General features: G+C 46.2%; 1 protein-coding gene across 1 annotated transcript in view; it reads left to right on the top strand.

The window, feature by feature from the left end:
• The first annotated feature begins 201 nt into the window (after nt 1-201).
• The window catches only part of LOC137533423 (farnesyl pyrophosphate synthase-like), an 87,273-nt gene continuing 74,523 nt past the window's right edge, over nt 202-12,951 (top strand). Inside the window, exons 1-8 of the mRNA XM_068254817.1 lie at nt 202-489; nt 1,710-1,847; nt 2,114-2,254; nt 2,357-2,431; nt 2,599-2,721; nt 11,160-11,248; nt 11,391-11,463; nt 11,677-11,754. Of these exons, the coding sequence (XP_068110918.1) occupies nt 202-489; nt 1,710-1,847; nt 2,114-2,254; nt 2,357-2,431; nt 2,599-2,721; nt 11,160-11,248; nt 11,391-11,463; nt 11,677-11,754 (1,005 nt within the window). The remainder of the gene's footprint in view (nt 490-1,709; nt 1,848-2,113; nt 2,255-2,356; nt 2,432-2,598; nt 2,722-11,159; nt 11,249-11,390; nt 11,464-11,676; nt 11,755-12,951) is intronic.

Raw genomic sequence — 12,951 nt, 5'->3', positions numbered from 1 at the left:
CGATTGGAGGAAGCCTTCCCCCAGCCTTCCACCCCTTATGTCCAGCCAGCACAGCAGCCAGTGCCTGCGGCCAGCAGCAGCAAGCGGCTAGGAGACCTGCTGTCTCATACTAAGGCACTCTACAAGATGGTAGAACTGCAGAGAGAGGAGGTGCCTGCAGCAGCATCCTCCTCTTAAAGTAAGAATCAGTGCCTGACCCGGATGGTGGCAAAATACATGGGGTCCTTCAGTGGGCTCGACAGCGGAGATGACCCTGTGGGCCCCTTGGAGTACTGGTTCAAGTGCTTGGGGATCTGGAGTGAGCTGGCGCAGTACGCCCTGGAAGTCCTATATTGCCCCCCTTCCAGCATGCTGTCTGAGAGGTGCTTCAGTGCGGCCAGTGGCGTGGTCACCGAGAAGCGCTCTCGTCTGTCTCCAGAGTCTGTGGACAGGCTAACATTCCTGAAGATCAACCAGGCCTTGATTGAAGGCACGTTCCTGGCCCCTGTTGTTGGCGACTGGGCGGCTGGGAATCTCTTCAGCACACCAAGAAGAAGAAGATGGAGAAGAAGAAGATGGTGAAGAAGAATAAACAAACAAATACAGAAAACATTATTTTTATTATACCACCACACACAATTAATTCCGGTTTATCTTTTAGAAAAATACATGAAGCTTTATGCATCATTTACCCTAAAAGAAGTATTGGAAGCAATTTAAAGGCCAAATTCGTGATTACGGATCATGATTCTAGATTCCGCTGTAATCATGACATGAATGCGAATTTGAATTTGTCCACATGGTCGTGATTATGACCGAATTGGGATTTTCACAAAACTGAATTTGCGCCAACTCAAATAGTAAAAGGGGGTATTCGATCAACCCTGGCACTTGCATTTCATTACCACTCTGGACATTTAAAAGCAGCCCTTTATTCCTCCAAGGTAGGAAGGTACTGTGATTTCTGCCCTTTAGGGCCCTTTCACCCCAGAGGGCTTTTTCGGCGTTTTAACGCCACAGCCGAAGTTGGCGTTTTCCTAGGTCTATGGACTTTCATTTTACCTTTCACACTTAACACTGCGTTTTGGAGCGTTGCGTTTTGAAGCTCCCAGGAGCTTTTTTAGGGCTGACCACTGCGTTTCTCAATACAATTGATACTAATGTATTGGCGTTAAAACACCTTAAAAATGCTTTGAAAACGCCTTAAAAACGCCAGCAGCCAAAACGCAGCGTTTTAGCCTTTTACTGCTGCCTGTAGTGTGAAAGAGCCCTTAGGGATTAATACCTGACTCTGCGTCAACTCCATAATTTTTGGTGGGACTTTTGGCATGGATTCCGCTCCGGCATGCCCCTATCCATGTGTTAGACCCTTTGAAACAAGTTTTCCATCACTATTGTGGCCAGAAAGAGTCCCTGTAAGTTCTAAAGTTGCCTGCCCATTGAAGTCTATGGAAGTTTGCCCGGTTGGCGCAAACTTAAACTTTTCCAAAAAGTTCAAAATTTGATGTTGGCTACATCTTTATTAAGGTGAGGCCAGACAGGGAGTGGAATTTAGAAGGGGGCAGTGTTTGGTATATGAGGTAATATTGATGCTTAGGGGCAGGACTTATGTTTAGTGGACCCCTATAAGGTAATATTGGTTAATGGGAACATCCATGGTATTTTGGCAGGGTCTGTGATCTGTGGCTTCTCCTTTCAGAATGTAAATAATCAATTTCCTTTACTGACAGGGTGACAGAATGAGCAATATAAAAGCCTTTGTAGATCATCCAAAGTTCCGCAGCTTCTTTGAGACAATAGTGAAGGATCTGACATCAGAATATTGGGGTCACCCTGAGATTGGAGATTCTATGTCACGGCTAAAAGAGGTATTGCTTCCTTCTGTGGTGTTCTATGTTACCCCATTATTATGCTCTGATCAATGTGCCCTTTTCCTGCAGGTTCTAGCATACAACAGCTTTTTATTGTCCACTCATTGCTGTGCCACCTAGTATTGTACTGTTACCCTGATCACCAGTCCCCTTGTGTCTCCGCAGACGTGCACAGTGTTGCCCTCTGACCTCCCTGCCCTTCTTCTGTTTGCAGGATTGTACAATGTTGCCCTCTGATTACCCCTCTCCTCTCTTCTCTGCAGGTTTTGGAGTATATCGCTACCACGGGGTATCATCATCGAGGGATGAGTGTTTTAGCATCATTTCAGGAGCTGGCAGGACCAGCGTTACAGAAGGAGGACATTATCCAAAGGGTTCTGGCGGTGAGCTGGTGTGTAGAGCTGGTGAGTCTCATTTTGTATCTTTGAAGTCAGTCATTTGAAGTGACTGCACGTAGTCATTTGAAGTGACTGCACGTATCTCATCCCGTCAACCCTCCTCCACAGCATCAGGCCTTCATGACTGATGACATCCTGGACCATTCTGAGACCCGACTTGGCAAGCCTTGCTGGTATAAAAAGGTAACCTCTCTTCTCTGTAGTTATAGACAGGTGAGGGACATGTCTATGTCTGACAGGTGAGGCACAGCGCCACGGAGTATGTTGGCGCTTTATAAATCAATAATAATAAATGGTTAACTATAGATGGAAGGCATTCTGGTGGTTCTGATTCACATGTTGTCTCACAGGATGGCATTGGAATGGGGGCTCTCAATGACATCTCTCTGCTTGAATCCTGTACATATCAAATCCTGAAGAAGTACTGCCGCAGGCAGCCATACTACCTGAACCTGTTGGAGCTCTTCCTGGAGGTGTGTATTCTTGGCTGTGTATTTACTAAATTCATCATTACCTTTTGTGGAGAGATCGAGAGTTGTGTTATGTATTTAATTTTAATTTAGTTTTGAAGCTTTATATGCATATTTGTCCTTCAGACGTTCCTGCCTGCAAAGGCTTTTTTTTTTCTGTGGAAGTAGATTCACTAACTATATATATTTAGAAAGGACCATAAAAAGAAAAGTTCATACAGGATCTTTGAACGCAAAAATATCAAAAACTTTATTGACACAAAATCGACAAAGGGTTCTATTAAAAATATCTCTGTTAGAGGTTCCTTGCGGATGCTTCCAATACAGAATTTATAGCACAGACATGAACTTTATCGTAGACTTAATGCAATTTAGAAAGAGGCAATGACACGCTCGTTTCGGGCACAAAAGACCCTTCATCAGGCCAAGTTGCAGAAAGTGCTATCTGCTAATCCTGTGGACAGTGCATGGAGACATCTGAACCGACCAGATGTAGAATACACAATCCCAATGGCTGACATAACATGAATCGAATATGGCCTGCTGCAAAGATGGCACTCCCATCCCATCTTACTTAAAGGAAACATCAGGCTTTTTTTTTTAAAAGCTCCAGCCCCTGGCAGCTTATGTGTCCCTCCCTTGCACTAATCACTGCTGCCAACAAGAACGTAAATGTGATCTGCCCGCTTGTGCATGCACAGGTTGCTATGGAGGGGACCACAGGCGACCTGCTGGGAGTGAAGTTGTGGAAAGGGACACATAAGCTGCCAGGGGCAAAAGGAAGCCTCTGGTAAGTAGTAGTAGTTTTTTAAAAAAATAAATAAAAAGCCTGATGTTTCCTTTAAAGTGAACCTTAAGTCAGGAAAAAAAATGAGTTTTACTCACCTGGGGCTTCTACCAGCCCCCTGCAGCAGTCCTGTGCCCTCGCAGCCACTCACTAATCCTCTGGTCCCCCGCTGCCAGCTAGTTTCATTTTTGCCGACAGGCCCGACAGGACTGGCTACGCGTAGCTTTCTCCGCATTCCCGACTGCAATTAGCGCTATTGCGGGCTGCAACACGTACAAAAATACTCGTTGCCACATATCTATTAGTGTTGGGCGAACACCTGGATGTTCGGGTTCGGGCCGAACAGGCCGAACATGGGCCAGATGTTCGGCATGTTCGGCCCGAACGCCGAACTCAATGGAAGTCAATGTAACCCCCGAACATGCCCATTTTGGGGGCCCTATGGGGTCGCAGGCAGTAAAACTCCTTTTTTTCTGACTTAAGGTTCACTTTAAGAGTAAAAGAGTAAACTTTCTGCTAATAAGCCTTTTTCAGACTCAATTCCTGTTTACTTACAAGATGTTACATCTTGGCAGCATTCAATCAGAAATTTTACTGAGACTAAACCCTGCAGCCAAAACCAATTAGAAACATCAAGCATTTAGCAATAAAAAGTTTACAGTTGAAGTCACCAGTTTACAGACATTTAGGGTGCATTCTTTATAACTCACTTGATAACTCCAAAGATTCCATGCAAACTATATATTTGGAACATGGCAACTAGTGATGCTCGTAAGAGATTTCGAATTTGAGTGCTTTTGATTTTGGGTTCCCGTAATTTCAAGTCAAGTGCAAATTTAATTTCAAGTGGAATCGACTTCTTGATTCGAATTGTATTTTGAAATCATGCAGACTACGCAAAATCACAGTCGAAATTTTGACTTCAATTATACCTGCATTGTACACTCAAAAATCATACATACTGTACATACATCCATAACAACATAAATATATGTTTTAAAAACTATATGCATGTATATATACTGTATATCTATATATATATACAGTATATAGATACATAGATAGATATATAGATATAGATATACTGTATATACAGTGGCTTGCAAAAGTATTCGGCCCCCTTGAAGTTTTCCACATTTTTTCACATTACTGCCACAAACATGAATCAATTTTATTGGAATTCCACGTGAAAGACCAATACAAAGTGGTGTACATGTGAGAAGTGGAACGAAACTCATACATGATTCCAAACATTTTTTACAAATAAATAACTGCAAAGTGGTGTGTGCGTAATTATGCGGCCCCCTGAGTCAATACTTTGTAGAACCACCTTTTGCTGCAATTACAGCTGCCAGTCTTTGAGGGTATGTCTCTACCAGCTTTGCACATCAAGAGACTGAAATCCTTGCCCATTCTTCTTTGCAAAACAGCTCCAGCTCAGTCAGATTAGATGGACAACGTTTGTGAACAGCAGTTTTCAGATCTTGCCACAGATTCTCGATTGGATTTAGATATGGACTTTGGCTGGGCCATTCTAACACATAGATATGTTTTGTTTTAAACCATTCCATTGTTGCCCTGGCTTTATGTTTAGGGTCATTGTCCTGCTGGAAGGTGAACCTCCGCCCCAGTCTCAAGTCTTTTGCAGACTCCAAGAGGTTTTCTTCCAAGTTTGCCCTGTATTTGGCTCCATCCATCTTCCCATCAACTCTGACCAGCTTCCCTGCCTCTGCTGAAGAGAAGCACCCCCAGAGCATGATGCTTCTAGCCACCACCATATTTGACAGTGGGGATGGTGTGTTCAGAGTGATGTGCAGTGTTAGTTTTCCGCCACACATAGCGATTAGCATTTTGGCCAAAAAGTTCAATTTTGGTCTCATCTGACCAGAGCGCCTTCTTCCACATGTTTGCTGTGTCCCCCACATGGCTTGTGGCAAACTGCAAACGGGACTTTTTATGCTTTTCTGTTAACAATGGCTTTCTTCTTGCCACTCTTCCATAAAGGCCAAGTTTGTGCAGTGCACGACTAATAGTTATCCTATGGACAGATTCCCCCACCTGAGCTGTAGATCTCTGCAGCTTGTCCAGAGTCACCATTGGCCTCCTGATTGCATTTCTGATCAGCGCTCTCCTTCTTTGGCCTGTGAGTTTAAGTGGACGGCCTTGTCTTGGTAGGTTTACAGTTGTGCCATATTCCTTCCATTTCTGAATGATCACTTGAACAGTGCTCTGTGGGATGTTCAAGGCTTTGGAAATCTTTTTGTAGCCTAAGCCTGCTTTAAATTTCTCAATAACTTTATCCCTGACCTGTCTGGTGTGTTCTTTGGACTTCATGGGGTTGTTGCTCCCAATATTCTCTTAGACAACCTCTGAGGCAGTCACAGAGCAGCTGCATTTGTATTGACATTAGAATACACACAGGTGCACTCTATTTAGTCATTAGCACTCATCAGGCAATGTCTATGGGCAACTGACTGCACTCAGAACAAAGGGGGCTGAATAATTACGCACACCCCACTTTACAGTTATTTATTTGTAAAAAATGTATGGAATCATGTATGATTTTCATTCCACTTCTCACGTGTACACCACTTTGTATTGGTCTTTCACGTGGAATTCATTCCAACAAAATTGATTCATGTTTGTGGCAATACTATGACAGAATGTGGAAAACTTCAAGGGGGCCGAATACTTTTGCAAGCCACTGTATATATATATATAATAATAATGTATATAAATTCTAATCACAGCAGCAATAGTTGGTGGCAGTAGAGTAGGCCATGGACCCTAGCAGTGATACCACAGCAGGAGTTAAAACAATAGCAGCTGCAGCAGGAGCAGTAATTGGTGGCAGTAGAGTAGGTCATGGGTCAGAGTAGGTCAAGAACAGCAGGAAGTTCTAATCAGCAGTCGTGAAGGCCCAGTTGCATCCAATACACTTTAGGGAATGCAGAGTTTTCAACCCAGACACCGCCTAAAACTTTTTTTAACAAAACCTATTGTAAGACAATAACAACAGCAATAGTTAGTGGCAGCATAGTAGGCCGTGGACCCTGGCAGTGGTAACACAGCAGGAGTAAAATAAAAAAAAACAGCAGCAGCAGGAACAGTAGTTGGTGACAGCATAGTAGGCCGTAGACCTTGGTGGCGGGAACACAGCTTTGGAGATGGCCCGAACTGTTTGCCATGTTCGACCTGCACCCCATGCATCATCATGGAGCCACAATTTGACCTCTCACCACAGAGTCAGCAGACACATGGCAGCCAATCAACTATCCCTCCCTCCTGGACCACACCCCCTTTAAAAATCCCAGCTAATTTACAGTCTGCATTTGACTGCTGTGCTAGTCAGATTAGGTAGAGCTGTGCTGCTGATAGGGATAGGGATAGTTAGGCCTATGTTCTTTGTCTTCTTGAGTGGAATTTCTTGCTGCTACTACAGCATCCTGATCACCCAAGAGCTCTTATAAGGGCTGGTACATTGGTGTGCTGCGTGTGTCCATTGTGCAGAGCACTTCAGCTGGTGTAAGAGGTGGGCACAGCGCTGCCAGCACTGTGGGAAGTGAAGTTTCACTCATTTAGAGCATAAGCACTACTATTGTACTGAACCCTCACCTTTGGTGTGATTGACCAGATTTGTCACCTCCTCAAAAGGACACATGAGCCTGCAGGCATTTGGCATGAGCGTCCAGTAACATGGCAAAAAATGACCAGCTCCGCAGAGCCTGTCTTAGCACCCAGTTCATACAGATACTCATTCAGGCTCGGACTGACCCACCGAACCACTGACTGTTCCATCGGTGGGCCCCTGGCCACTCCGCCTCCTGGGGGCCCCAGAGCGAGAAGGAGGGGGTTGTGTACAGAGCAGCAGGGGGGTGGAAGCCTCCCCCCTCCCTCACCTAGGGCCCCCCCCCCCTAGGAGCGGTGGTGTGTCGGTGGAGGATTTGGGTTGCTTAGCAACCAGCCTGACGCTTGCCGCTGCGTGACTGGCTGTGTTGGGAGACACGATGCGCAGCGTGGATAGGCTGGCAATCCGTGATGTCATGGAGATGCCGGCCACCTCGCTCGGATTGGAGGTTCTCTTCCTGAAGGGGCGGGGACAGCGGAGCGAGAGTGACAGCCATGGTGACCAGCAGGAATTCTCCTGCAAGGTCCCGGAGCTTACCACAGCTTGAGTGAGGCGGGATTTCCGTCCTAACGGCGGTGAGGATTGCTGTCATGGATTACCTTGCATCATTAATGGACATATTGTTAGAACCCCCTGATCTGTGCACAACTGAGGTATATGTCTCATTGTTATATGGTCTATGATAACATGATCGATGCAAGAGTTGGTTTACAACATGTTATTGTTGGGAATGTGTACATATGCTAATGATGTCAGTGATTATTATGCTAATTATGCTAACAAGGCGGCAAGTTTGAAGGCCGGAGGAGTGGCTTAGGCAAAGGGAATCTGTTTTATATCACTCATGCTCTGCAACACATTGTTAACCATTCTGTGCTGTTACCTTGACAAAGGGGACCCCGAGGGGCCCCGAAACGATTCGTTGGTTTTCTGGAATGGTGTGTCACGCATTTTGAATAAACAGGATTTGGTATCCAAGAGTGTGCGAACCTTATGGAAATTTGTTGTGGACTTTACACGGTTCAGCACCCCGACTGTGGTGTGCGATTCCATACTCTGTGCATCTGATCCTTTCATGATCCCCCCCCCTCCAAAATTGCAACTAGCCAGTCAACGGCAGCAGCGGGGAATCACTTACCGGGATGAGATTCATAGCTCTGCGTGCAGGAGACCAAACCAGGCAGCGGCGCTCAGAGCTATGGATCTGATCATCCCGGTAAGTGATTCCCCGCTGTTGCCGCTGGCTGACTAGCTGCAATTTTGGAGGGGGGGAGTGTGGAACCCCCTTCCACACTTCCCCCGCTGCTCTGTGCACAATTTCCCCCCCCCCCCTCCTCCTGCACTGTGCCCCCCTCCTTCTCAGCTCTGGGGCCTCCACTAACTGGGGACCGGCCTTTGTGGGGATATCTGCCGACAATCTGATTGTATTTTGTGGGGATATCTGCTGCCAATATAATTGCATTTTGTGGGGAAACCTGCCGCCAATCTGATTATATGTTGTTGGGAAATCTGCCGCAAATCTCACTGCATTTTGTGGGGATATCTGCTGCCAATCTAATTGCAATTTGTGGGGATATCTGCCACCAATCTGATTGTATTTTGTGGGGAAATCTGCCGCCAATCTAATTGCATTTTGTGGGGATATCTGCCGCCAATCTGATTGTATTTTGTTGGGAAATCTGCCGCCAATCTAATTGCATTTTGTGGGGATATCTGCCGCCAATCTAATTCCATTTTGTGGGGATATCTGTCACCAATCTGTCACTGCATCTCTTGTCAGTGTCACTCATCAGGAATGCATCAAACATTGATTTTCTTAAAGGACCACTATCGCGAAAATCATATAATTTAACCACTTGCCGGCTGCACGCTTATACCGTGCGTCGGAAAAGTGGCAGCTGCAGGACCAGCGACGCAGTATTGCGTCGCCAGCTGCAGCCTAATTAATCAGGAAGCAGCCGCTCGTACGAGCGGCTGCTTCCTGTCAATTCACGGCGGGGGGCTCCGTGAATAGCCTGCGGGCCGCCGATGGCGGCTCGCAGGCTAAATGTAAACACAAGCGGAAATAATCCGCTTTGTTTACATTTGTACGGCGCTGCTGCGCAGCAGCGCCGTAAGGCAGATCGGCGATCCCCGGCCAATCAGCGGCCGGGGATCGCCGCCATGTGACAGGGGACGTCCTGTCACTGGCTGCACAGGACGGATAGCGTCCTGTGCAGCCCAGATCTCCCGGGGGTGGCAGGTAGGAGAGGGAGGGGGAGGATTTCGCCGCGGAGGGGGGCTTTGAGGTGCCCCCCCCCCCGCAAAATGCCAGCCAGGAGGAGCGATCAGACCCCCCCTGCACATCATCCCCCTAGTGGGGAAAAAAGGGGGGCGATCTGATCGCTCTGAGTGCCCTTTGATCTGTGCTGGGGGCTGCAGAGCCCACCCAGCACAGATCACCTAAAACAGCGCTGGTCCTTAAGGGGGGGTAAAGGGTGGGTCCTCATACATTTAATCACATACAAATAAGAAGTATGTTTTTTCCAAAGTAAAATGAGCCACAAATTACTTATCAACCAAGTTGCTTTCACTTACAGTACAGAGTATAAATCCCACAAAACCGACAGGTTTTGGCCTAGCCCATCTCCTAATGGGGGGTTCTTAGGGTTTTCTTTATCTTCAAAAGCACTTAGTGAATGGCAGTTGCTCTCTCCAACTGCCAAAAAAGCGTGAACCCAGCAGGGAGGCTGGCCAGCATCTTTGTATAAATCCTTTTCAGGGACTGTCTGTATAAACAATAAAGACCATACTGAGAATCCCCCATGAAGAGATGTACTAGTCCAAAACCTGTCGGTTCTGTCAGATTTCTGTTACCTCCTGTAAGTGACAGCAACATAGGAGAAAGGTAATTTATGGCTCATTTTACTCTGGAAGAAACAAACTTCTTATTTGTATGTGTTTACTTATATTTTAAATGTTACCATTTTTCATAATAGTGGTTCCTTAAAAAAATATATTTTGGGGGGTAAAATGCATAGGCCATCATCACATTGTCTGGCCTCAGCTACAGTGGCTGCAAAAATATTATTTTTTTCTCAGATTACATTTGTATGTAAACCTGCACCATCATGTGCAGAGCCAAGTGGCCGCAACTCGACAGTGTCACCTCAGCTGCAATAATTATTTTTCATTTCGAAAAACAATACTTTTTTTAGGTAAAATGTATACGACATAACAGCATCATTCTGACCTCTGCTGAAGACGTTCATACATGGCCACGGGGTGCCTTGGTGAGATTCAGTGGTGAAACTGCATGCCAATAAAGGAGCTTAAAGAGAGTCTGAAGCGAGAATAAATCTCGCTTCAGACCTCATAGATAGCAGGGGCATGTGTGCCCCTGCTAAACCGCCGCTATCTCGCGGCTTAACGGGGGTCCCTGATCCCCCAAATCCCCTCCGTAATGTGGGGGAGCGCTTCCTGGTTGGGGCAGGGCTGACCGCCGCAGCCCTGCCCCACGCGCGTCTGTCAGCACGTATCTCCGCCTCTCCCCCGCCCCTCTCAGTCTTCCTTCACTGAGAGGGGCGGGGAAGAGGCGGCGATGCGCCGCTGACAGACGCGACTGGAGGCAGGGCTGCAGCCGTTAGCCCTGCCTCCAGGAACGACCAAGTCTGCGACCAAGTGTCGCAGTGGGGGGTTTGGGGGTGAAGGGACCCCCGTTTAGCGGTGCTATAGCGGCGGTTTAGCAGGGGCCCCTGCTAACTATGAGCTCTGAAGCGAGATTTATTCTCACTTCAGAGTCTCTTTAATTTGCGACAGCCAGACCATGCTCATGATATTTGAACAAGAACGAGCCATCGATAAGTATCTGCGGAGCTTGGGATTTATTTGCCACATTAGTGGGCGCACTTCATAACTTCATAGCTGTTTGGGGAATCTTAAAAAAGACAACAGATTTTCCAGGGCAGAGGACAAATTGTGTCATTCTTATAATAGGCTCACTGAAACCCAATCAATCCATCTTTTTTTCCTCTTTGACATCTGCAGTCCTCGTACCAGGCGCAGTTGGGTCAATCTCTGGACATCATCACTTCTGAGTTAGGAAAGGTGAATTTGGAGGGATTTACAGAGGCAAGGTAAGAGACGTTCATCTGTTCAGTTGTGACCTCTGTGTAGAACATCTGCTGTGTCCTCCAAAGGTCCCATGGCTGACTATATCATTATGATACTGTGCAACTGGACTGTGATTTTATGTTGTTATTCCCAACTTTCTTGCAGGTATAAGGCCCTTGTAAAACAAAAGAATGACTCCTATGCATATTATATGCCTGTTGCTGCAGCCATGTATATGGTAAGTTGGGTGGTGAAGATGAGGTTCATGTCTGCAGTGTGTATAAAAAGGCCTCATTTGTCACAGTGTCTGTTTAGAGCTCTGTTATACTCTTCACATGTGATGGTCCCAGAAGGGTGATGGTTTCCATCCTGTGGTGTATGCTCCTGTTACATGTTGGGGGCTTCATAGTGTTTCTGCACTTTTAATTGACCCTATATCTCTTACTTTCAGGCTGGGATAGATGATGAGGAAGCACATCGAAATGCTAAGACAATCCTTGATCAAATGGCCGAGTTCGTCCAGAATCAGGTGACTCTCAGGGGGGTTCATGGAATGTCAGCAGGTACTGGGAGTTCTTCTGGCACCGGAAGGAAGTGGCAGTGGCTGAGAGCTGTCACTTGTTGATGATTGTCAGAGATTCTGGGAACAGAGGATGGTCAATTAAATGCAAATAATTTCAAGTTGAAGGTAGGAACACGCTAAGCAGAATTGCATACGTGTTTTCCACTCGGTGCTATGAAAAACACATATGCAATTCTGCCTTGTGTGTTCCTACCCTGATGAAGGATTATACAAATTTTGGGATTTTTGTATGCAATTTTTGTATTTTTGTATGCAGATTGAATGCAAAATATGCAGCTTGAAAATCGACCAATCAGTTTTTACCTCAGTAGGATTTGATTGGTTTACTTTCAAGCTGCATACATTTGCATACAAAACTTGCTGTAATGATCTGTAACAGCTCTTAACAGCACGATAGTCAGTACTTTATTCAGAGTGTGATCACATGTGTTTTTTAGTGCACAATTACACAGGAGTACTCCTACGTGATAACCCTTGGCTGTAGGGACTATCACTATAACACAAGTGTATACCTATGTGATAGCCTTTGGCTATAGAGACTATCACTAGGTAGAGTGGTCGTACAGGCAATGTCGGTAACGGGTCGGTCAGAAAGCAGTACAGAGTCGTCAGGCAAGGCGTAGTGAGAAACAGGCAATAAGTCGGTAACAGATCAGATGAGCGAAGGTACAAAATCAGGAGGCAATATCGGAGTCGAGGTCGGCAACAATCAGATAGGCAGAGTACAGAATAAAGAGGCAGAGAGCGGAGTTGAGAGATTCAGGCAAATAGTCATACACAGATAATCAATACAATAATGTGAGTTATTATTACAGCAATCAAAAGTATTCCTAGCTATTTGTGAATCCCCGGGGTCCTGCCGGTTCAAACACACTGGGTACTGACTAAGGTCTGAGAGCTTAACCGCAAAGTTTCAGCAACAGCAGACAATGAGGCACTGATCGCTCAGGCCTTAAATACAACAGCACATTCCAAAAGTTCCGCCCTGCGTACTTCAGGCAATCGGTGGCGAGACCCAGCCCATCGCTGTCAGCTGACCGGCCGGTCAGCTGACCCGCCTCCTCAAAGCATAAAGGTCCTGTCTCTTGGTGCGCACGTGCTCTGCCCTGCTTTGATGCACCCTGGAGAGACCTGTTCTACCGA

This window comes from Hyperolius riggenbachi, chromosome 9 (genome assembly GCF_040937935.1).
Source record: "Hyperolius riggenbachi isolate aHypRig1 chromosome 9, aHypRig1.pri, whole genome shotgun sequence".
NCBI lineage: Eukaryota > Metazoa > Chordata > Amphibia > Anura > Hyperoliidae > Hyperolius > Hyperolius riggenbachi.
The sequence above is the reverse complement of the archived record's forward strand: the minus strand, read 5'-3'. Positions and strand labels throughout refer to the sequence as shown.